General features: G+C 32.6%; 1 protein-coding gene across 17 annotated transcripts in view; it reads right to left on the bottom strand.

Moving 5' to 3' along the window:
- The window catches only part of arnt2 (aryl hydrocarbon receptor nuclear translocator 2), a 180,227-nt gene that overhangs the window by 127,557 nt on the left and 25,997 nt on the right, over window positions 1-26,673 (bottom strand). For 9 of the 17 annotated variants that reach the window (XR_015494926.1, XR_015494925.1, XR_015494928.1 and 6 more), the window contains 4 exon segments: window positions 24,982-25,029; window positions 23,057-23,101; window positions 17,948-18,161; window positions 14,395-14,608 (listed from right to left, as the gene is read on the bottom strand). Coding sequence is in view for 9 of the 17 variants with exons in the window: in XM_087259979.1 (XP_087116105.1) it covers window positions 14,395-14,608; window positions 17,948-18,161; window positions 23,057-23,101; window positions 24,982-25,029 (521 nt within the window). In the remaining 8 variants the exon portion in view is untranslated. 17 annotated transcript variants of the gene reach the window in all.

Here is a 26,673-nt window from a genome sequence, read left to right as displayed (position 1 = left end):
TCATTTCACGTTCCAGCTCGTAGCTCACAAAACTGGTAAACAGGTTAAAAAACACAGGAAAAAAAAAGCAGGCTACGGGCAACAAAAACTCATTTGCCCATTCTTTGCGTGTCGAAATGCACGCTTTAATAATTGATGAGAAAATATTTCATTTTGTCACCGGCAAGATGAATTGCATTGCAAAAAGATTCTGATAGTTCAACAAAATCGGAGACTTGCGTGCATAACTAATGTGGAAATAAATGGCAGAAAGGCGCTCGGTGGGCATTCATTGTGCTTTATAACATGCATTAGGGCCAGTTTTACGACGTGCATTCGAATACATTCCTATTCATATCTACAGCTTTAAAGAGGATAATGAATTTAAATCAATGCTCCGTCTAACATCTCATGCCTTATTTATGTGCTATTAGGTTTCACGATTGCTTAAAAGCATAACCATTAATGTCTCTTAGTGCTTTTTAAATGTAAAATGCAACAGAATGTGTTGTATATAAAAATCACACTGCATAAATGATACTTTGGGTGTGGAAAATGTCTATGTTACAATAACGTGTGAAATCCAGCATTATATAGAATGCCTGTACATGTATAGAATCAGGGCTTGACATTAACTTTGTTGAACACCAGCTACTGTGGCTAGTAGTTTTCCAGCATTACAAGCCACTTGGCATTTTCACTAGCCATACTTTTGTTGTTGGAAAATATATTTTATTTAATAAGAATATGTGAATAACTCAATTTAGACAAAAATGTCAGAAAGAACCTTATAATTCTAAGGTGATAATATATTATATAAAAAGCTAATAATATTAATATTACTTAATTACATTTTCAAGTTTTAATGAAAAAATATATATTTTGGTAAATATATTAACAATAATCAATAAAAATAAATAAAATCATTGAATAAAAAAATTATAAAACAAAATAAAAATTAAATAAAAAAATAGAAATCGAATAAATACGTATAAATAAAAATGAATAAATAAATAAAAATCTAAAATAATAAATCCTAAATAATTACATTTTAAAATAATTAACAATTAAAATTTAAATTAAAAAGTTAAAGTTTGATGTGGGAAATGTAATATTTTGAATATTACTTAATTAAATTGACAAGTTTAAATGAGAAAAATATATTTTGATGATTAAAATATAATAAAATTAATTAAAATACATTTTGATAAATAAAAATAAACAAATACAAATAAATAAATTAGTAAAAGCTATAAAAACTAATATTTTAATAGTACTTAAATACATTTACAAGTTTAAATAATAGAAACATATTGTGGCAAATAAATAAAGATATGCACTAAATAATAATAAGAAATAAATAAACAACTTGAAACCAAATAAAGTAGTGATTAACAAAAATTTATATTTATTTTTTTCAATGAAATTGCTTTTAAATTGTGGTTCAAATACATTAAATAAGGCAAACTAATGAAAACTAATGCCAAGGACAAAATTGAAAGGTACCAACAATTTAGTCCAGGTCTGTATATACAGTCAAGCTCAAAATTATTCCTGCCCCTAACAAACTCTGACCTAGTTACTTTTATTGGACCGTCAAATAATTATTATTTTATTTTGACCCGAAATTACACAGAAATTCTCCCAAAAGATAATAAGACATCATTGTTGAAAAAGAAAAATACGTCTCAACTTTTATTCAGTACCACTTTATAGTAAGGTTATTTTAGTTAATGTTAGTTCATGCATTTTCTAACACGGACAAACCATGAACAATGCATTTAATGCAGTATTTGTTCATGTTAGGTAATGAAAATACAGTCATTAATTGTTAGTTCTGACAGTGCATTAACTAATGTTAACCATCATGAATTTGGATGTTAAAAAAGCATTAAGAAATGTTGAACAATGATTAATAAATGACGTGCAAGCATAGCTCATAATTGGTTCATGTTAATAAATACATTTACTAATGAACCCTTATTGCAAAGTGCGACCGAAAACTTTAAAGTCAGTATTTGCCATGAGGTATGAATAATTTCGGGCTTGACTGTATATGATTATGAATAAGGGAATGGATGGTGTATTTACACACAGGTAGTGTTGTGTGGTCTGATAAATGATGTGCAAGATTTCACTGATGTCTCCAGCCATCATTTACACACACTTCAGGGAGAGACACGCACACACACATATACATGCAGCAGCCCAAATCACTCTTAATCAATTATGTATGCAGAGGCAAGCCTTCACATTCCTGCGCAGAAACACATTAGCGGAGGAGACATGGAAAATCTCTCCCTTCGGCCGCTTCATTTGATCACTTTATCACTAAAACATATGAGGGTATCAAAACCTCATCAACAGCGCCAGATTTTTCACCGCAGTATTTTATCTGGACTTAATTCCTCCTGCGCTCGCGAGCTTGTTTTTGATTGGACGGGAAAAGCTTTACAGGAATTTTCTGGGGGACTTTATATGAAGCGGATGCCTAATATTTGAGATCACTAGACAAAAAAAAAAAAAGATTTATTTGGTATATTTCTGTCTGTGAGAAAAATAAATACTCTTTTGTTTCTGTTGATCAATGATGATGGTAAAATACATCTATAATGTTAACGTAAAAATTTCGACAGCAGATGCAACCGTTTATTATTTGCTGGTAACAAATGTGTGAGCTTAAATTACGAACCATCAGAAATGTCTTCTCCCATGCTGCTCTTTTCTGATGCTGAAAAATTAATTAACACCTTTGTTTGTCCCCGTATTGACTATTGTAACGCTTTGCTGGCTGCAGTTCTAAAAGCCCTAAAAAAAGTTACAATTAGTACAAAATTCAACAGCCAGAATTCTGACTAGGACCAGTGCAAGAGAGCACACGACCCCTATTTTGAAAAATGTACTCTGTGTCCTTTACACTGCTTTTGTTTGTAGGGCCTTGAGATGCTACTTTTAAAAGCGCTTTATAAAAGTATTATTATTATTTTTATTATTATTATTATTATGATTATAGCTTTAGAAATAATGATAAAAGGGATTTAAATGAACGAATAAAAAATAAACAAATGATAAAAAATAAATGAATAAATTAAATTAAATTAAATTAAATTAAACAAAAATCTAATAAATGTACAAAAAAATTTAATAAAACTAAGTAAAATAAAATAAATAAATAAATCTAATAAAAACAAATAAGTTTAAAAAACAATAAATAAAAATAAAATAAATAAATCAGAAAAAGAGACAAATAAATAAATAAATAATACTACTACTAACAAAAATAATAGTAACAACAACAACAACAACAACAACAATAATAATAATAATAATAATAATAAATAATAATAATAATAATAATAATAAAAACAACGATTTCTTGGTTCTCAAACCATCATCATACAAATATTTCTGAAGGTTTATGTAACACTAAAGACTGGATGATGCTGGGAAATTCAGCTTTGAATCCCAGAAATTAATTCCATTTTATTTTACAAATTAACAAATTACATTATTTTAGTTATTTTAAATTAGATTTTTTTATCATTGTTGAATTTATTTTTAAATAATATAATTTTATATAATAATTATTATAACTAATGTTATAAAATAATAATACTTCTATTTTTATCATATTTTTAGTTAAAAAAAAAACTTAATTACACGTTTCTATGAGGTAAATAAACTTTGCCAATAAAACATGCAAACTTGTTTTTATAATGAAAATTATTTTTCAAAACATTTGAAATCATTACTGAAAATACTATTATGATAATATATTACACAACTGGGAATATATATAAGATCTCAAGTAAATGCTGCTCCTTTTATAATCAATAAATGTGTTTAGTTATGGCATAATAAATAATAATAATGCTTTTATTATGTATAATATTATATTTGATTATAATATATTTTAATAAATAATATAATATATATCAATTTTCTTAAAGACCGGATTGCGATTATTACATTATATTATATTATATTATAAAATGAGGTATATAATATAATATAATATAATATAATATAATATAATATAATATAATATAATATAATATAATATAGCTTGTTATATTGCTGCTTGTTCAATATAATATACATCTATATATTCCTTTAGACTTGATTGGAATTATTATATTAAATTATATTATATTATATTATATTAATTATATTGTATTATATTATATTATTGTATAAAAATATAGTTTTCTTGACAATAAAGACTGAAGCTATGATGCTAAAATGTATACTGCATAAAATGTTCTAATAAAAATCAATGAAGTCTTGCTGAACACACACACAGAAACCCACACTGCATATATAAGCCTAAATGAAAGAAATCCCACATTTCCAATGCAGTCTCAGACTTGTCCCCGCTCTTAATATGAGAGCGATCATGTTCCAAGTGCACATTACAGACAAACAGATTGCTGTATTTCTAGTCACAGCCAAACCGCAGGAAGCTGGACGCGCTCAACACAATTATGACGACTGAACACACACACACACACACACACACACACACGCTGGTCTGCATATAAAATCAAGCATGATTTCAGACAGCGCCCGTAACAACAGACTCTTTGACCCCACGTCTCATTTAACTGCGGTTTGAGATACAGCAACGTCTGATCCTGGATGTACAATAACATACAGTTAAAGTCAGAATTATTAGCCCTGTGAATTTTGCACATATTTACCAAACAATGTTTAACTGAGCAAGAAATTTTTCACAGTCGTTCCTATAACATTTTTTCTTCTAGAGAAAGTCTAATTTGCTTCATTTTGGCTAGAATAAAAGCAGATTTAAACTTTGTAAAAAATTTTAAGGTGCCTTGTTGATGCCAGAGGTCAGAGGAGAATGGCCAGACTGGTTCCAGCTGATAGAAAGGCAACAGTAACTCAAATAAGCATTCATTATGTTGGCTTGAGAAAGCCAACATACTGTAATGCTACTTAAACTTATTCTTATTATTATTCTTATTATTATTCCGGCTTCTGACTTAAAAAAGCAATCGCTTCTCCTCCCAGGGCTTAGATGCTACAAGCCCCAAATTTGGTCAAAAGCTGCCTACTGCTCATGAGATGGTTGCTGTATGTCCTCATCCTGATAAGATTTGTAGTTTTTGAATTAAAAATTTTTTAATTAAAAAATTGTATCGAGTATTTGGGGCATATAAAAAAGTATACAATCCTCAAATTTGGCCAAAAGATGTGTTTTAAATTGCAGATAATTATCATATTTATTTGGTGTAATTATAAATAACAGTTTTCCTATAAATATTTTTTTTATATTAAATTTGTAAAATTCAGACTCAAAGCGTGTCAGAGTGTCCACGAGATGGCGCCAGAAGACTATTTTTGAGCCCTTTGTAATTTAGTACTGGCCCTTTAAGAGGCGGGGATATCCGGACTGACTGTTTTGAATCTACAGAAATTCGGGCTCATTTCAGACGTGCTTGTTACAACATTTGAAGCTGAAATTGCGACCATTTTGGTCGCATATGCGCCTGAAAATTAATCTATGCGACCTCATAACATATTTGGGCGCATTAGTGCAACTGCTGATAATGGTTGTAGTGCGACCTGTTTTGATTTTTTGTAAAAACGTGCTGAATCGCTCTTCCCTGCCGCTATATTGGTTCATATTAGCTGTCAATCACTCAAGGTATTCCGCTGTTAGATGACAAGGAAGGAGCTTTTATGACCACGGGAAATGCAAACGGCTGAAGAGTAAAAACTTAAAGCACACAGGTTTGCAAACCCCACCTAAAATTGAGGTGTAGATGAGAGAGATCGTGACACGTCACGTGGTGAATAATGATCCACCAGCTGAGATCACTGAAACTGCGGCTCATAACAAAGACCAGTATTGCGCCGATGGTTAGTGCAAGAATCCTGCTCTGCCTGCTCATAAATTGGGTCGGCTGACTCGCCATCTTTTCCACAAACACAGAAAAATGAAGATCATCTCAGACTGAACCTTTAAATTGACACAAACTGAAACCAAAACTTTTAAAGAGTGATAGAAGTGAGACTTTACTTTCTTTCTTTTGTCTATTCTTTTTTGAGGTGTATATTATTTTTTTATTTATTTACTGATGACTGCTTTGCAGCTTTCATCATTGAATTGAATTATTTATTATAATCTTTTGTTTGTTTTGTAGCAGAAATATTATTTATTAAATTGACATGCATATAAAAACAGCCGTACAAAATCAATATTTCTTACTGCAATGCTTCATTTTTGTTTGATGCAAACTATACAATTATTTTTCATAAAGTAACAGACATTTTATAGCAGATAACCTACATTCATGCACATTCAAGGCAGTATCATAATGAGAAATGGAATTCATTGTTACTATTATTGTCATTTTCATCATCACTAATACTCTATGGCCTAATTATTAGACATTCATTTTAGAATTATTGCACACAAATATCAATGTCTTCGCAGCATTAGTTAGATAGTTGTTTCTGGTTTTTGTCAGTCCTATTGATGTTGTTTTAAAATACAATAAATCCCTTAAAAAGCAATTTGCAGCGGTGCTCATTCATTTTTGGTGGGTGCTCCTAAATTTTTTCTGGTGCTCCTAAATTTATTTTGGTGCCCCTGAATATTTGAAGTTGGGAGCACCGGTGCTACCAAGTAAAAAAGTTAATTTCGAGCCCTGTATATATATATATATATATATTCATACAGTTGATGTCAGAATTATTAGCTCCCCTGTTTATTTTTTCCCCAATTTCTGTTTAATGGAGGGAAGATTGTTTCAGCACATTTCTAAGCATAATAGTTTTAAAAACCTATTTCTAATTACTGATTTATTTTATCTTTGCCATGATGACATTAAATAATGTTTGACTTGATATTTTTCAAGACACTTCTATACAGCTTAAAGTCACATTTAAAGGCTTAACTAGGTTAATAAGGGTAACTAGGCAGGTTAGGGTAATTAGGCAAGTTATTTTATAACGATGGTTTGTTCTGTAGATTATCAAAAAAAAATATATCTTAAAGGGGATAATAATTGTGTCCCAAAAATGGTTTTTAAATAATTAATAACTGCTTTTATTCTAGCCGAAATAAAACAAATAAGACTTTCTCAAGAAGAAAAAATATTATCAGACATACAGTGAAAATTTCCTTGCTCTGTTAAACACCATTTGGGAAATATTTAAAAAAGGGAAAAAAAATCAACTGGGGGTTAATAATTCTGACTTCAACAGTGTATATGTATATATATATATATATATATATATATATATATATATATATATATATATATATATATATATATATAAATATATATGTGTGTGTGTGTGTATATATATATATATATATATATATATATATATATATATATATATATATATACATACATACATACACACACACACATTTATGGTTAGGGTTATAAGGATTATTTTTTATCCCCCTTTTATGTTGGCAAAAACATAAGTTTACTTCAGATATTTCTTTCAAAACAGAATATTCTGTACCGCAAAAGAGCCTTCTCCTCACTTGTGATAATGACAATGAAAGCCAAGCTTTTGGTCTATGCTGTACCAAAAAAAAATAAAATCACCCAGGTGATGACAATTAAATATTACGATTATAACATTGTGTTAGTGGCCAGTGGGGTGAAACAACGTCATTGGTCAGAATTAACCACGTGATGAAGACGGCCTAATATTGTATTTAATGCAATTTTCTTCCTGTAAACTGTATATAACTATATAACTATATATATATATAACGCTGCAAATTACTGTAAATTGACTGTACTCTATATTAACTGCAAAACTGATAAGACTGAATAAATAAAAGACAAATTAACTAAATGCATGTGCTATTGTTTCATTAGTATTTTAATTTAATATTTTTCTTTATATGATATTTATTATAATGTAATTTTGTTCAGATTATAATATATACTATAAATACTAACTATACTATAGTGATCTGCATTAAACAACCTGAACAAATCAGTTCTCTCTCTCTCTCTCTCTCTCGATTTGATCAAAAATGTAAATGAGGCCTTCCGATTAACAGTCCAGTGGACCCTAGCAACAGCCTAGAAACCACTCAGAACACCCTAGCAACTACCTAGGAATGCCTTAGCAACATCTTAGCAACCGCCTAGCAACCACTTCTCAACCGCTGTGCTTCCTGCCAACTGCCTTTGAGTCCCCGGCGCAGTCACGTTGGCTTTCTCAAGCCAACATCAAAGTTCGTCAACGAACTTTAGGTTCTAGTTACAACTGAGGTCTGCAGAAGAGCATCTCTGAACACACAACACCTCCAACCTTGAGGCGGATGAGCTACAGCAGCAGAAGACCACACTGGGTGCCACTTTTGTCAGAAACTAAGTCTACAATTGGCACAGGCTCACCAAAATTAGACAATAGAAGATTGGAAAAGCGTTGCCTCGTCTGATGAGTCTCGATTTCTGCTGTGACATTCGGACGGTAGAGTAAGAATTCGCCATCAACATGAAAGCATGAATCCATCCTGCCTTGTATCAACGATTCGACTGGTGGGGGTGGTGTAATGGTGTGGGGGATTTTTTTTTTTGAACATTTGAAATCATTACTGAAAATACTACTATGATAATATATTACACAACTGGTAATATATATATAAGATCTCAAGTAAATGCTGCTCCTTTTATAATCATTAAATGTGATAAGTTATGGCATAATAAATAATAATAATGCTTTTATTATGTATAATATTATATTTGATTATAATATATTTTAATAAATAATATAATATATATCAATTTTCTTAAAGAGCGGATTGCGATAATTATGTATTATATTATATTATATTATATTATATTATATTATATTATATTATATTAAATTATATTATAAAATGAGGTATAATATAACATAATATAATATAATATAATATAATATAATATAATATAATATAATATAATATAATATAATATAATATAATATGGCTTGTTAGCACATTTTGGGCCCATTAGCACCAATTGAGCATTGTGTCAACACCACAGCCTACCTGAGTATTGTTGCTGACCATGTCCATCCCTTTATGACCACAGTGTACACATCTTCTGATAGCTACTCCCAGCAGGATAACGCACCATGTCATAAAGCCTGCATCATCTCAGACTGGTTTCTTAAACATCGCAATGAGTTCGCAGTACTAAAATGGCCTCCACAATCACCAGATCTCAATCCAATAGAGCACCTTTGGGATGTGTTGGAACAGGAGATGGCATAATGGATGTGCAGCCGACAAATCTGCAGCAACAGCGTGATGCTATCATGTCAATGTGGAGCAAAATCTCTGAGGAATATTTCCAGTACCTTGTTTCATCTATGTCATGAAGGTTTAAGGCAGTTCTGAAGGCAAAAAGGAGTTCAACCTGGTACAAGTAAGGTGTACCTAATAAAGTGGTCAGTAAATGTATATTGAACTGTATATCGTTATTGTTCAATATGGAAAATAATTATGGAGATTGCATTTTTGCCGTCTCACCCAGCCCTAACTGAATGTGTGCATTTTATTTGATCTGCTCATGCAATTTATGCAATTTTAGACTTGTTTTTAGTTCATCCATTTGCCAGGACACTCTTACCCAAAGTGAGGTGAAGGTGCATTTCATCAGTTCATGCATTTTATTTTATTTCAGCTTTTTTTATGTCCATAAATTTAGCAGAGTGCTTTGAAGAAGGTGTGCATTTTATCAGTTCACTATATTGTATTTGTGTGCTTTCAGCAATTGCACACACAGTGCACAGCCTAAATGAGTCCACCTTCTTTAAAAATGACTATTTCATCCATTTCTCAGTCGATATAGACAGCATATTTTGTTGCATTTAAACAAAACAGTTTATTAAATCACTGCATTCATTAAAATAAGAGTTTGGTCACCTAACATCTGTAGGAAAAAAAAACAACATTTAAACCCTTTAAGAAATTCTTATTTCGTTTTATCCCTTTGTCATATGTAACTTTACTGTTTTTGTATGTGTGATGATGTGTTTTTTGGATTTTAGGTTGCCCTTTAAAATCTGGCAGGGGGCAACAGATGAAAAACTCTGGCTTTTTACAGTTTTACTGTTTATTAATGAGCATTGTCCCTGTTAAATAAAAAAAAAATATTCAAATCAATAAAACGTTGCAAATAATAATAAAATTTATAATAACAAATTACAAAATTTCAACTAAATTTACTATTTATGGTTTTCTTATTGTTATAATATTACCATAATTACTATAACTATATAATTCATTCTCTTTTCGCCTTAGTCCCTTTATTAATCTGAGGTTACCACAGCGGAATGAACCACAAACTATTCTAACAGAATGAACCTACGCCAACACGGGGAGAACATGCAAACTCCATACAGAAACGCCAACTGGCCAGGCCGAGGCTCAAACCAGTGACCTTCTTGCTGTGAGGTGACAATGCCACACACTGTGCCACCCAACTACATAATTTATATCATTTTAGCATATTATTATTCATTGGGGCGTATATAATAGCAAATATCATATAGCATGCTATGTAATTATATCATATTTAACTTGAAAATGCACTAAAAAACAACCAAAACAAACAATGCTCCAATAACCCTGCTTTTAAATCTGCTGTTTAGAGGAACTGAACATCTCACAGATTATCCATTTGAAATTACTTGACTCTCAAAATCTTCAGCGGCATTTCAATGAAAAAGGATGGAAAGATTGCCCACAGTAAAGTGTTTTTTCTTTCTTTGTTTCTCTATCAGAGGAGAATAATTTAGCTCTGAAACATTGCAGGTGTTCAAAGAATTAAAAGAAACAGTGTTTGTCGTGTGTGTCTGTCGCCATCTAGTGGAAAAACGAATAACAAATACCAGTCAGTTCACCCAAACAATGAAAATCCTGCCATCGCTTACTAAACCATCACTTGCTACAAATCCGTTTGAGTGTCTTTTGTTTCTGTTGAACACAAATTAAGATATTTTGAAGAATGTTGAAAACATGTAACTAGGGCTGCACAATATACTGTTTCAGCTTCGATATTGCAATGTGCAAAACTTGAGAAACACTGCAGGACCTGAAAATTCATGTTGGGTTTAATAAATCTTGACCTAATCTAATAGGTTGTAATAGTGTGAAGGATTTTCATTTTAATGTATTTTTAAGGCCTATGACTCTAGGATTTCAATCGAATTTAAACTATTTGGGCACAAGAATGAAGAAAGTCTGTGATTTTAACAAAAATTGTTTAATTATTTATTCAATGACGACTTAATGGTGTTAATTTACATTTGATTATTGCGTTTCTGAACCACAAAGCTGTTAAGACTCCAAAAACTGAGAAGCACCGTTTACTTCACTTTTAGTTTTGTTCGGTTCTCATCTGTACTTTGATTTTATTTTGTAAAGTTTTGTATATTTCACACAGATGTCTTCCCAAAATTATGAATTCTTTCCAAATAGAGCTACTCAAGTCATCTTGTGAAGTTATATTAAAATGCAATACTTTATTTATTTTAATTTAATAACTCAAAAGCAATTTAATATAAAGTATAGAATAAATTTAGTAAACTTAGTAAATATAAAATAAAGTAAATATATAGTTTGATAAATCATACATTATGTTTGCTCAATTATTTATTTCAATGAATAAAATATAAATAAATAAAAAAAAACTAACAGTAAATATATACTATTTGTATGTTCACACACTTTTTATTTATTGATTTTTATTAATATCTAAATACAAAAAACAAAAAGTAAATATATATACCTTGATATATCATAATTGTCTGTTCAGCTTAATACATTCCCATTAAGATTGGGGAGGGGGACTGTTGGAGAAGGAGAAAAACAAATTAAATAAGCTTATAAAAAGGGCAGGGTCTGTTGTGGGGTGTGCACTACCTACCATAGAAGAGATTGCACAGGATCGAATGCTGGACAAATTTGTTAGTATAATGAACCACGATAGTCATCCCCTTTTTGAAACAGTCCAAGCGTGTGCAAGTTCTTTTAGTACAAGATTAATTCAACCCCGGTGTTACAGAGAAAGATACAGGAGGTCTTTTTTACCAACAGTGATCAGATTGTATAACCAAAGTCATACTAGATGAATTGTGCTGAACTTAATTAGATATTAGATATGTACAAGTGTTTACTCGTTGTTTTTGGAACCAAGGTGTGCAGTATAAAATGTAATTTAATTGTTGTTTTTTATATGTATGTAACTTATTTATCTATTTTTAGTATGGAGAGCTCTGCTGTCACATGTAAATTTCCCTCCGGGGATTAATAAAGTCAAACTAAACTAAGATTCTGATCACCACAGCACTTGATTTTATTTCATCATCACCCCAAAAATCTTAAAATCAACAGCAAAACTTTTGCAATTATTCTCTCATATGAAGTTCATCAGCTCCATTTTCTACTGTTTGTTCAAACTTTGAATGCAGATTGTCACAAACAAGCAGCGGTTGGGCTGAAAACCTCAGAGCTGATTAAAGTTTCGCCTCGTCTCAAATACTAATGAGGTGACTGAATGTTCCCCGCAGAGAAATATTAAAGAGGACATCTCAGCACTTCTCCTTCCTTCCAGTCTATTTAAAACGCATCAGAAATAATAAAAGTTATGATATAGCATACTGGGATAGACGACATAACTTTTGTCAGATCGCATATATATACCATATAAAACTATATGTTCTTTGCAGTAACCTTAAAGGGGACCTATTATGCCTCTTTTTACCAGATGTAAAACAAGTCTCTGATGTCCCTAGAGCACAGGTGTTAAACTCGGTTCCAAAAGGGCCGCAGCTCTGCACAGTTTAGTTTCAACCCTAACGCCTGTTTCACACCGCAAGCGTCAGCGGCGCGTGAGCAGAGCGTGAGCAGCGCGTATGTCGAGCAGTAGCAGCACGCAGGCGTTTGCCTTTCACACCAGCTGCGTCTGCAGCGCGCAGCTCTTCGGCAGCTGCTGCTGAGATCAACCTATCTCTGTCTATTCTATCTAGTTACCCCTCTATATACAAATACACTTTTTAAACTTTTCATCTGTACCAAGGCCCCTCCTATGCTGTTTCATTAACCTGCAAATGTTTATTTTACAAATTTTATAGATCAAATAGTACTGTATGCTTCTAAAGCTAACTTATATGAGAATTGTCTACAGTCAGAAGACAATCGCCTGTGATATCATGTCATTTGTTTTTTGATTATCAGGTTGCTGTAGACCTAGTTATAATCATATTTATACAATATAGTTATAATGATATTTATACATGATCAAACTAGTGTTAGTTTCTCCGCTTCAGTGATGTCCAGCGGCAGAATAACAGCTCGTTAATTCATGCTCGTGCAGATGATGAGACGGACAAAAGTAATTAATGCATGCCATTCTTTTACTTATTTTCGTGTTGTCAGATTCACAGTGCAAACAGGTCCCGGTAGGAATAATTCGAGTGAACATAAAACAAAGCCGATTAAAACTTTCTTGCTCTGCTAGCTGCACAGAACACAGCGAGCTCACATAATCCAGCATGCGTGTCGCACTACACTACCCACAATACACTTCGCTATGGACTACAAATCCCGTAAATATTCCATTTCCCCTCTCCTACAACACTAGTGTGCAACTTAAGCAAAACTGATAGTAAAATAGTTTTACATTTGGTTTTGTAGTTCGGGCCTAAATAAATGTTTGTTGCCGTTTTTAATCGTTTTAAGTTCATTTGAATGACTATATATAAACCATTTGACATTATTAACACATTTATTGGGTAAAATTGTTAGTTTTTACTGTCATTCAATGTGTTTTGGTCATTATCAATGCACTGTCACTTTAATTGAGCGTGAGCAGCGCGTCAAAAATAGACCCAGCGCCGAAACTATCGCTGCACTGCTGCTTCGGCGACGCTCACGCCTCGCTCTGACGCGCTGCTGCTGCGTGCGGTATGAAAGCTCTAATCTGTTAACATGGACGCCGAAAACACACGCGCTGCTCATGCTCTGCTCACGCGCCGCTGACGCTTGCGGTGTGAAACAGGCGTAATTAAACACACCTGATAAAACTAATTGAGTCCTTCAGGCTTGTTTGAAACCTACAGGTAGGTGTGTTGGAGCAGGGTTGGAACTAAACTGTGCAGGGCTTCGGCCCTCCAGGAATTGAGTTTGACACCCCTGCCCTAGAGTCTTTTGCCAATAAGGGAGAGATCGTCACTTATGGGCGGAGCTTCCTCCCTCTGATCACATGTACAAAGTGAGAATGTCAATCAAAGTTTCTCTGCAGGCTGCAAGTGTGATTATAAAACTTAAAATGAATACATGAATACCAGTTGAGGCTGTTTGTGGGTGAGTTCATTTTCGTTATTTGTGTGAACAATCCATTTAAAGCAGCTTTCTCTTACCTGTCATTGAATTCTCAGACGTGCTCAGCTGTTCCCTCAGTTTGTCAACGTCGTCTGGATGGACCTGCTCGAACAGTGTGCTGCCGAACCACTCCGACTGCGGATGGTTGAGGACAGGAGTCACCGAATCAGACACGTAGATCACCCGTCCCGTCTCAGCCGCAACCACGAACAAGAAGCCATCGGCCGCCTCCAGAATCAAGTGCTTCAGCTCCTGCCACAGCAAACAGATTCAGATTCACATGAGAGGTTTATAAATGACATTTTGGTAAAAAGCCACGCCCATTAGTGACAATCTCTTCCTCATTAGCATAGACCGCCCTGAGTGAGAAGAAGCCATCTGCCTCTGGGGCTCTGATTGTACCTGCTGAAGGTTTTTTTAGTTTTGAATCTGCCATTATGCTGACACAAAGGCATTTGGAGATCCGCCCTCTTTTAAATAGAGCACAATCTCATTTGAATTTAAAGTGACAGTCACTAAAAAGTAGGGGTGTCAAAATTAATTGTTTCTTCGGTGCACCGCGATGCAGATGCGGACAATTCTGTATCGGTTCAGTAATAATCATAACCGGTTATTATGTACTGACGTCATTTATCTTCTATGCGCTTTGTCGCGAGGGAGGTGAGCGCGAGTATTTACAACACTCAGGCAACTCAGGGCCGGCCCGTGGCATAGGCACCATAGGCATATGCTAAGGGCGCTGTACATCCAGGGGGGCGCCAGAAATTAGCGCAGTTCAGTTGGTTTTGTTTTCGATTTTTCTGACACACATTCAGTTATAGACGGCAATAACTCAAAAACCTCTTACCCTAAAAAGATCTAAAGTGTGTTTCCTACAAAAAGACAAAGCTGGTTGTGTTTCATTGCTGTCTTTCTTTTTTTTCGCTCGACATTACGATCACTGCTCCGTTTACGCCCTCGTAATATGTGTTTAGCTGGGAGAGCACGCGCTGAGAGGAGCTCTCAGTAAGGGACCGTCGGAAAAGTGTGTCTTTTTTCCGTTTTTTTTTTTTCGTTTTTCTGCTCTGCTCATCGCGAGCTCTCCCTGTTGCGAGGGCTTAAGTGTGTGTGTGTGTGTGTGTCTGTTTATTTGTTTGGTGCTGTCTATGTTTGTGTATGTGTTTGAATGAGAGACAGTGTGGTGCTGTGTGTCTGTGTGTTTATACAGACAGCTTGTTATAGCCTCTCCTCTAAAATATAACACTGAATATGGAAAGCATCGTCAATGCACCGAGATATCGAATTGAACAGAAGGCAAGATAATCGTAACCGAACCGTGAGACCAGTATAGGTTCACACCTCTACTAAAAAGACCCAATTAAGATCAAAGCCTAAAAGAGGCAGATTCAAAAAGTTATGAAGCATTGTTTGTTGGTGATTTTGAGCTGAAACTTCACATACATACTCCAGGGACATCAGCAGAGGTGGGTATTGACGAATTACATTCATCTTGTTACATGTACTTGAGTAAAATTGTTGGGTAACGTGTACTTTTTGAGTACATTTTAACAATGTGTACTTTTACTAAAGTAAATGATTAGAGAAAAATCAGCACTCTTATTTCGCTACATTTGGCAGTGCTCCTTCGTTACTGTCAAATGATAATAAATATGATTCATATGAAATATCGCGAGGCGCCGTATTGGAGAAGTTGTGTCGCGAGAGGTTTCTGTAGAGCAGGGGTGTTCAAACTCGGTCCTTGAGGGCTGGTGTCCTGCAGATTTTAGCTCCAACTTGCCTCAACACACCTGCAAGGATGTTTCTAGAAAGCCTAGTAAGAGCTTGATTAGCTAGCCCAGGTGTGTCTGATTGGGGTTGGAACTAAACTTTGCAGGACACCGGCCCTCCAGGACCGAGTTTGGACATGCCTGCTGTAGAGACCCCCGCTTTCTGTTGGAATCAATGGTTGGAATAATGGCTGGCGTGTGAGTTGGTTTATACTGCGGTCACGCCATGGCCATCTTCGGTTTCGAGCAGGACGGTCACGCTGTCTGTGTGGTGAGTTTATCAGACCAGGTCACACATGTTCAGTCTGTTTTCACTCCAAGATGTCAACAAGAATAGTTTGATAATGCGATCCTTGCTGTACATCGAACTGACATTGCAACTTACTGTATACATGAGTTACAGCTTCAACCTAAAAAAAAAAAAAAAACACATCCTACTGGTGAAGTGGATTTTATACTCTTTAAAGTGTGAAGTTAATCTATATATTCAAATTATATGTGTATAATCTGCTTGTAGACTTGCATACCATTAGAAGAATTACCATATCACAAGAACTGGATAAGTTATATAGTTACCAGGTTTGGGTCAGGGGATAGCATAGGTGGAAATTGAGGTCAGGGGTTAACCTAGGTGGAATTTGTGTGACATATGTAGATCAAAGGGAAAAATAGTTGCAAAAGAAGTATATAAGCAGGCCAGAACATCAGTGAGACAATTTTTCCAGACAGAGATGCTACTGGGGGTCTCCTGAAAGTTCTCCTTTGTTGTCGACAATAAAGTATATTCTTCTGATATTCATAACCTCCAGACTGAGTTTGATTCAGTAAGAGAAAAACCAGAAACCATTACACTGGTAAGTGTCAATATTATCCCAAATTGAACCTTATTAATAATAACTATGGGTCAACTAAAGAAACTGCTGTATAATGGAATAAATGATTAGCTGTTACACTATTAACCATTAAAAATAAAACATTTAAGCACAATTTTAATATTAAAAAATAATGTTTAAGTGTTATATTTTAAATGGTTAACAGTGTGTTAATGACTTATATGTATGACTTCATATATAAATAAAATATACACATATGAAGTCAGAATTATTAGCCCCCCTGTATATTTTCCCCGATTTCTGTTTAACAGAAAGATTTTATCAACACATTTCTATACTTTTAATAACTAATAATTAATAACAAGTTTCTTTTATCTTTTCTATGATGACAGCACATAATATTTCACAAGATGTTTTTCAAGATACTAGTATGTAGCTTAAAGTGACATTATAAGACTTAACCAGGTTAATTCGGCAAGTTAGTAATTAGGCACCTTAAAATGGTTTAGAAAACATTAAAAACTGCTTTTATTAAAGTCGATATAAAACAAGTAAGACTTTCACCAGAAGAAAATATATTACAGAAAATACTGTGAAAAATTTCTTGCTCTGGTAAACATCACTTGGGAAACATTTGAAAAAGAAAAAAATTATTTTGACTTCAGCTGTATAATTATATATATTGAAAAGTAACGACTAACTATTTACTTGAGTAATATTTTCATCAGATACTTTTTTACTCTTTTTACTCGATTAACTTTTAAGATTGCTACTTTTACTTCAGTAAAAATTTCTGCAAGTACTTTTACTTGAGTATAGATTTTGGATACTCTACCCACCTCTGGACATCATATTTTAAATCTTGTAAAAGAAAGCATAATAGTTCCCTTTAAAGGGACAACTAAAAATAAAGTTTGTTTGGCCATTGGGCTACTTTACTTTAGCAAAAAAAAATCTGGCAACCCTGAAAACAGCAGCTGCTGATGGCTCACCTGTTCAGTGAGGAAGGAGGGTTTGTAGGCGCCGTCGGTTGAGGTGTTTCCGGTTCCCCTCATGGACTTCATGTGAGAGACGGCCATGCGCAGGATGGTGAGTTTGTCTGGTTTTCTGGCCAGGGCGCTGCAGGTGGGTACCATGTCCGACAGCTCGGTGATGTACTGCGTCATTTTATTTCGTCTGCGCCGCTCGATCTCGCTGTGATTCTCTCTGCACGCAGACCAACAACAATAAGACACAGCAGAGAGTCACAAACACACAGACACATGCACTGCACCAACACTTTACTGTTAGTTTTATGTTTTATATAGATTAATTAAACATAATAATATGATGTACAGTTGAAATCAGAATTATTAGCCCACATGTACATATTTTCCCCAATTTCTGTAGAATTTTTTTAACATTTCTAAATTTTGTAGAAAATTATTGCTTAAGGAGGATAATAATATTCACCTCAAATGTTTTTTTAAATAATTAAAAACTGCTTTTATTCTAGCTGAAATAAAACAAATAAGACTTTCTCAAGAAGAAAAAAATATTATAGGAAATACTGTGAAAAATTCCTTATATATACAAATGTTTAAAATAGAAAAATAAATTCACAGGAAACTAATGATTTGAACTTATAACAGCAAGCATTAATAAATTATTTCTTATTTATAATGTAATTAAATAATAATATATTGTAAATAAAAGCAATGCACATAACAGTAATAATAGTAACATACTTCAAGCATAAGCAATAACTGTATTCTGTCATAAGTCTATAATAAAATACTGTACGTAATAGTACTGTATATAATAGAAATAATAGTACTACACTGCAAGTATTAATAATTCTTATTACATGTATTTATAACGTAATTAAACAATAAAATAAAGTACATAAAAAGCATTTAACATAACATTACTTAGTGACATATTTCAAGCACTAATAACTGTATCATTTCATATATTTATAACAAAATACTGTACATAATAGTATAATAGTACTATCCTGAGAGTATTAATAACGTTTATTACATACATTGATAATGTATTTAAATAAAATATACAGTGCATGATATTACTGCATATCATATCAATAAAAGTACTATACTGTAAGTGTTGATAACAGTCATTACAAAAATTTTAAGTGTAATTACATATACCAAAATACTATACAAAATACAACAATATTTAATAGCAGTAATAGTACTATACTGAAAATATTAATATCTTTTATTTTGTAAATTTGTAATGTATTAAATATAACAAAATACTAATTATAATAGTAATGTATATAATATATATGCTGGGATAGTCACTGGGATGTACACATACACTCACCAGCCACTTTATTAGGTACACCTACTAGTACCGAGATGGACCTTTCGCCTTCAGAACTGTGGCAAAGATTCATCAAAGTACTGGAAATATTCCTCAAAGATTTTGGTCCTTATTGATAGATGTACCTAATAAAGTGGCCGGTGAATGTACACTGTAAAACTTAGCTTTTTGTAATCATTATATTTATAAAATTAATGATGATGATTATTATTATTATTATTAACCTAATATATAATTATTAACACCAAATAAATAGCTAAATAATGCACATTTAAAACTATGTATAGACTTTATTTTGATTTCATTTTTACTAAAATATAAACATATATAAAAGAAATTCAGGCTCTTGAAGCTATTATTTATTAGTTTATAAAATATTTCCAATGTGAAAAACAATTAAAAAAAACAATTTTTACCTTTTCTGGTGAGTGCAGCATTCCTAAACCTCGCTTTTTAGTTTGCTGCATCATCAATTGTGTTATTATATTAGCCGCACGGCTAACCTCATTAACTTGCATATTTTTGACATTGACTTTAACCGATGAACATTAATTTTTAAATTACTATAAAGGACAACTTCTTGCTCGTTTTTGTGAAACTTGTACAAGAAACCCGAAATTGTTTAGATCCTTGAACTGATCTACAGCGACACTTTAAAACATTCAAGACTTTTTTATATATACTTCATCTTGATGATTTAGCAGAGACATCTGTAATAAACTAAACGCCGACATTTGCGAATTAATCCTTTAAAGCACAAAATGTGATCCAATAAATCTTGCGGCTCAGTATCAGTGCAAAAAAGCCACAAGACTCTGAGATGAATGTGCCAGTGGAGGATAATTAAAGGGACAGTTCACCCAATACTGAAAATTCTGCCATCATTTACTCACTCTTTACTTGTTTCATACATTTACAAGCTTCTTTCATCTGATGAATTAAAAAAGAAAATATTTTGATGAAAGCTGAAAACCTGTTAGCACTGACTTCCATTGTTTTTCTCCTTTATATTTTTTTGAAGAAAACTGAAAACAATGACTATTGACTTTACATATTTTTTTATTACAATAAAAGTCAATGGCTACCATTTATATATATTTATATATATATGTGTGTGTGTGTGTGTGTGTGTGTGTGTGTGTGTGTGTGTGTGTGTGTGTGTGTGTGTAGGAAAAACAATGGAAGTCATTGGTTGCCGCTTTACAGCTTCAAAAATTTATGTATAAAAATGGTAGCCATTGACTTCCATTGTAATCAAAAAAATATGTAAAGTCAATAGTTTTAAAAACCAGTAACCATTGACTTCCATTGTTTTTTTGCAACAATGGAGGTCAGTGGTTACTGGTTTTCATCATTTATATATATATCCATCCATATATATATATATAAATCGGTTACCATTGACTTCAATTGTTGGAATAACAGTGGAAGTCAATAGTTACCGGTTTTCAGCTTTATATATATATATATATATATATATATATATATATATATATATATATATATATATATATATATATATATATATATTTTTTTTTTTTTTTTTTTTTTTTATTTATTTATTTATTTATTTATTTATTATTATTTTTAAGTAACACTACACTAGCTCGCAAAATGGCAAGGAACGTTAATGTAATTCCAGACATCCCAGTCTCCCGGAAGCTTCGAGAGACTCCTGGATGTCCGCAAACGAATGATAATCTTCTGGATATCGCGCATCTCATCGCTCCCAGCTCTTCAGGTACGTTGGGCACAACTTAACCCCGCCGCACAGGTACATCGCACGCACACGCCCCCACTGCTCTTCATATAAGTCGCGCACCATCACCGCTACCAAGAGAGTGATGGAAAAAAAAACATCTGAGAGATCTTGATTGGTAGTGGAAATGTTAGGTTTTAAGAAACTGTTAAATGTAATAGAGCCCCGTTACATTATTCCTTCATAGGCCCATTTCAGTCAGATAATTCCTGCTTTCAGATCCACTAAAATGGCAGGTGACATCAAGCAGATCTGTGCTGTCTGAGGAAAAGGTGGACACTCATCTTTCTGAAAATGAAAAAACTTAAAAATTGGTTGAAACTGAGCTCCATATAAAACTAAAGTGTTCTTTTCTTTTTATTTGTTTAACTACATTATTATATTTATTTTTATAGGAAGCTTGTTGGTTTTAAGTATAAAGAAGGATTTGTTTTATTTGCTGCTAAGCAGAAACCCCAGAAGTACAGCTCTATCACCGTTTAAAGTAAAAGAAAAAAAAAACCGCATCATACTTTTATGATAGTTTTAATACATAAAAAAAATTTAATCAGAGAAATCAACTCGCTTTTTTCTTTTTTTGCTGTATCGAAAACGTACCGAACCGTGACACCATTGTATCGTATCAAACCATGATTTTTGTGAACCGTTACACCCCTATATATATATATATATATATATATATATATATATATATATATATATATATATATATATATATATATATATATATATATATATATATATATATATACACACAGCTGAAGTCAGAATTATTAGCCCCCCTGAATTATTAGCGCCCCTGTTTATTTTTTTCAGCAATTTCTGTTTAATGGAGGGAAGATTGTTTCAGCACATTTCTAATCATAATAGTTTAAAAACTTATTTCTAATAACTGATTTATTTTATCTTTGCCATGAAGACAGTAAATAATATTTTACTTGATATTTTTCAAGACACTTCTATATAGCTTAAAGTGACATTTAAAGACTTAACTATGTTAATAAGGTGAAGTAGGCAGGTTAGGGTAATTAGGCAAGTTATTGTATAACGATGGTTTGTTCTGTAGATTATCGGGGAAAAAAATTAGCTTAAAAGGGCTATTAATTTTGTCCCAAAAATGTTTTTTTTTTAATTAAAAACTGCTTTTATTCTAGCCTAAATAAAACAAATAAGACTTTCTCTAGAAGAAAAAATATTATCAGAAATACTGTGAAAATTTCCTTGCTCTGTTAAAAATAATTTGTGAAATAATTAAAATGATAAAATAAAATCAAGAGGGGGCTAATAATTCTGACTTCAACTGTATATATATATATATATATATATATATATATATATATATATATATATATTTAAAGAAAGCTGAAAACCGGTAACCATTGACTTCTACTGCTATTACAACCATGCAAGTCAATGGTAGCTGATTATTTTAACAATTTAAGTGGTATGTGTCTCTTCATAAAAGCCGGTGTATCAGCTTGCTGCTACATTGTGAACATATGATTCAATTCCCGCTTCTGATTGGGTCTCGGTATATAGTGGCTTTCGCTGTCAAAGGCAGGTGGCGCTTAGCGGCTTTTGCCAACAAACTGTTATTTCTGAAAGCGCTGACGCTGGGATTCAGATGATTTGAAGCATATCTATTTGTTGATGGTGTAGTACGTGCCTAAAGCATTCACTCAATGCCGTTATCTCATTTATGGCAGAAATGGCGTTTATCGGCTTTTGCATCTGAGCGCTTCATATACACTTTTGAAGAAAGCAGAAAACTAGTAACCATTGACTTCCATTGTTTATTCAACAATAGAAGTCAATGGTTACCGGTTTTAAACATTCTTCAAAACATCTTCTTTTTGTGTTCAACCTAATGAAGAAACTCATAAACGTTAATAACCAGCTGAAGTAGAGTTAACAGTGAGTAAAGGTTCAGTTTTGGGTGAACTGCCCCTTTAAATAGCCATAATTGAAGAGAAGGAGATCCATTTTTCTGTTTACGTGGAGGATCTTCTCCTACCTGGCGTAACGCTCCTTATCACCAGGAATCTGATCATCATCATACCTGTCGGACAGAAAAAGAGCAATGTAAGGAACGTGAGCAGGTGTAGAAGCTCTGAAGTTAATGATTGAGGCTAAAATGAAGTGATTATGAAGCATATTTCTTGTGTTGTATGGCTTGACTTACAGATAGTGTGTGTGAATATGGTAATGTGATAATGAAGAACAAAAGAAAATAAATAAAAACACAAACTACAGTAAGTGTCAGTATCTCAGTGTTGTACACATTTGCTATGTCTGCTTTAATTAATCTTAGCAAATCTAAAGTAAAAATAAACCAAACATGAGAAATTGTGTTTTGTTTAATTTTAGCAACTACCTAAAATTTAATTCATTGATAAATTTAGTTTCACTGTAACTATTGTATCAACATATTGTATGTTATATCAGTTTACTTTAATATTGTGACTTATTTCCTTCTCTTTTGTATTGTTGCTTTTCATTTTAAATGTATTGCTTTTTAAATTAGTTTTTTAATAATTATAATTAATGAATTTATAATATTTTATGGTTTTATTTGTAATCAACTACAATAACTCGGGATACTTTTAAATGCTTATTTATTTTCATATTTGTATTTGCTTTATTTATTGTTTTGCACTTAAATTATGATAAACAAGTTACCCAGGAATAATTTATTAATATCACAACATTTTTTTCTAATTTATTTTAATTTTATGGTTTTATTTGTACTATAATACTTTAATAAATTATTCAGTGTTTTTATTTAATCCTTTCCAGTTTCAGTTTTTGTCCTTAAAATGGAGTTTAAAAAATGTAAAACTACTTTTATTATAAGTCTAGGCCCCTTTGAATTTTTTTTTACATATATTTCATAATATTTTTACATTTAGAGAAAGTTTTATTTGTTTTATTTCGGCTAGAATAAAAGAAGTTTTAAATAAAAAAAACATTTTAGGGACAATATTCTTAGCCCCTTTATGTTGTATTTTTCAATAGTCCACAGAACAAACCATCATTATATAATATCTTGCCTAATTACCCTAACCTGCCTTGTTAACCTAATTAACCTAGTTGAGCCTTTAAATGTCACTTTAAGCTGTATAGAAGTATCTTGAAAAATATCTAGTCAAATATTATTTACTTTCATCATGGCAAAGATGAAATAAATCAGTTATTAGAAATGAGTTATTAAAACTATTATGTTTAGAAATGTGTTGAACAAATCTTCTCTCTGTTTAACAGAAATTAGGGAAATTTTTTACGGGGGGCCTAATAATTCAGGGGGGGCAAATAACTCTATTATAATGCTATTATGTCTGCTTGACTTGTAAATAATCATGCATTCACTTTCCTGCACTTTTAGTATTTCATGAAATACAATTATTTTGTATTTATTATTCATTTGTAATTAACTATAATAACTCTGGATACTTCTAAAAATGCTTTTATTTTCCCTTATAAATTAAATTAACTTCTTATCATATTAAATAAAATTTACCTTTAATAAATATAGATAGATTTTTTTTATTAGTATATTTTCAGTTTGCACTTTAATTGTGCCTGCTTCTTCACTTGTGCATCATCATTTAATCACCCCCATGTTCGTCAGCAGCATGAAAAAGCATGCGGGCGAGTAAACATTGACAGTCTCCCGAAGTTTTAACGTTTACTGATGGATTTTGTGCGCGTTTGTCCTGAGTCTCCAGCAGGGGTCAGTGTGTCTCCACTAACGCTGAACCGTCAGTCGAGACTTACAGCTCCTTAAAAACAACACCAACTCAAAGAAAACATAAGCTGATGACAGATGAACACACACAGCTGAAAGATATGCTCAAACAACTGAAAACACAACACAAAGGACATGGAGGATTGTGGTCTAATCGGGTGGTTTGGAAAGCTGGAAATGGTGTGAGGTTTTACCTTGAAAATTTGCTGGGTCCCTCGCCGTCCTCGTCGTCAAAGTCCATCCTAACGACGAACAGAGAAATAAATGCAGAAATAAATACTTGTTCACGGACTATTTTGTCATTAATTAAATAAATGTTAGTGAGGTATTAAAACATCACTATGGACTGTATATATTGGTTAATGGTTTTAATCTGCTTTCATGTTATATGTTGTCCTCATTTAGGCTTAGTTGTATTTTTAACTCTCTATTTTAAAACATACTGCTACACACACTGAGAATACAAGCATTATTTCTAACAAAATTGCCTTCGTTTAATGGGGTTTTAGGTATTTTAATTATTATTTGAGATTCATATATATTCATACATAATTTTCATATTTAATTTTGTTATTATTTAATATAATGTTTTGCCAACACACATAAAAAGATTTATAAAAAAAAAGATTTATGTTTTTATTTTTTCCATTCTCAAGTGTCTTGTGCAAGAATTTACATGTATATTTTATAATTTAATAAATATAATCTATTTTAGCATATACACACAAGAATAAAAAACAAAAACAAGAAAAACAGACGGACGGACGGACGGACGGACGTACGGACAGACAGACAGACAGATAGACGGATAGATAGACGGATAGATAGATGCATTTGATCTGATATACTGTATAGATGCATGTATGTATGTGTATATATCAGGGTATCCATATTTCTTTAAAAGTCTTAAATGCACTGAACTTTTAGGTCTTAAATTATTTTAAACGAGTCTTAATTTTCCTTTGTTTATCTAAAGCAGGGGTTCCCAAACTTTTCAGCCCGCGACCACTAAAATGACAATGTCAGTAAATCGCGACCCCCGATATCCTCTGAGGTGGTTATAAATATAGAAACCTAGCATGCAATGGCGCGCACAAACCAACAGGCCGAAGTCTATTCTTTGTTTAATTTTCAGTCAGTGCTGTAAATGTGCCAGAAAGTTTAACCTGGTATTATAAAATCAATCTGCTGCATCTGACGCTTCTGCTGTGTCTTTAATGTAATGTATTTACCCCAGGGGTTGCAGTCTAATAGAACTAGTAACTATAAGCTACTATAGTAACTATATAGTATAACTATAATCAACTTGGGTTAAATAAAAATAAATAGATTTTTGGAAATCACCAGGAGACCACCCATTCATTGTCCCAGGACCCCTCGGGGGGTCCCAACCCCCACTTTAAGAACCACTGATGTAAAGCAGGGGTCACCAACCCTGTTCCTGGAGAGCTACCTTCCTGCAGATTTTAGTTGCAACCCTGACCAAACACACCTGTTTGTAATTATCAAGTGCTGCTTTAGGTACTATTAATTGGTTCAGGTGTGTTTGATCAGGGTTAGGACTGACTTCTGCAGGAAGGTAGCTCTCCAGGAACAGGGTTGGTGACCCCTGATCTAAAGCTACCTAATCGATCCAACACACATCCAATCACTACATCTCAAAAATGTTCATAACTTATATTATAACAGTCTGTTGTGTATACATTTAGTTTGTAAAGAGTTTTTTTTAAGTTATGTTGTATACAACTAGGGTATACTTGTTTTGACACAATATTTTGAATATGTGGCTAAGAAATAACCAATTAGATTTTTTTCTGCTGGGCTATAAAAAAATCCTTAGCGTTTAGTCCTTATAAGTCTGAAATTTCATTCTTTACAGTCTTAAA

The sequence above is a fragment of the Danio rerio genome, chromosome 7 (genome assembly GCF_052040795.2).
Source record: "Danio rerio strain M-AB ecotype USA chromosome 7, GRCz13ab, whole genome shotgun sequence".
NCBI classification, from domain to species: domain Eukaryota; kingdom Metazoa; phylum Chordata; class Actinopteri; order Cypriniformes; family Danionidae; genus Danio; species Danio rerio.
The sequence above is the reverse complement of the archived record's forward strand: the minus strand, read 5'-3'. Positions and strand labels throughout refer to the sequence as shown.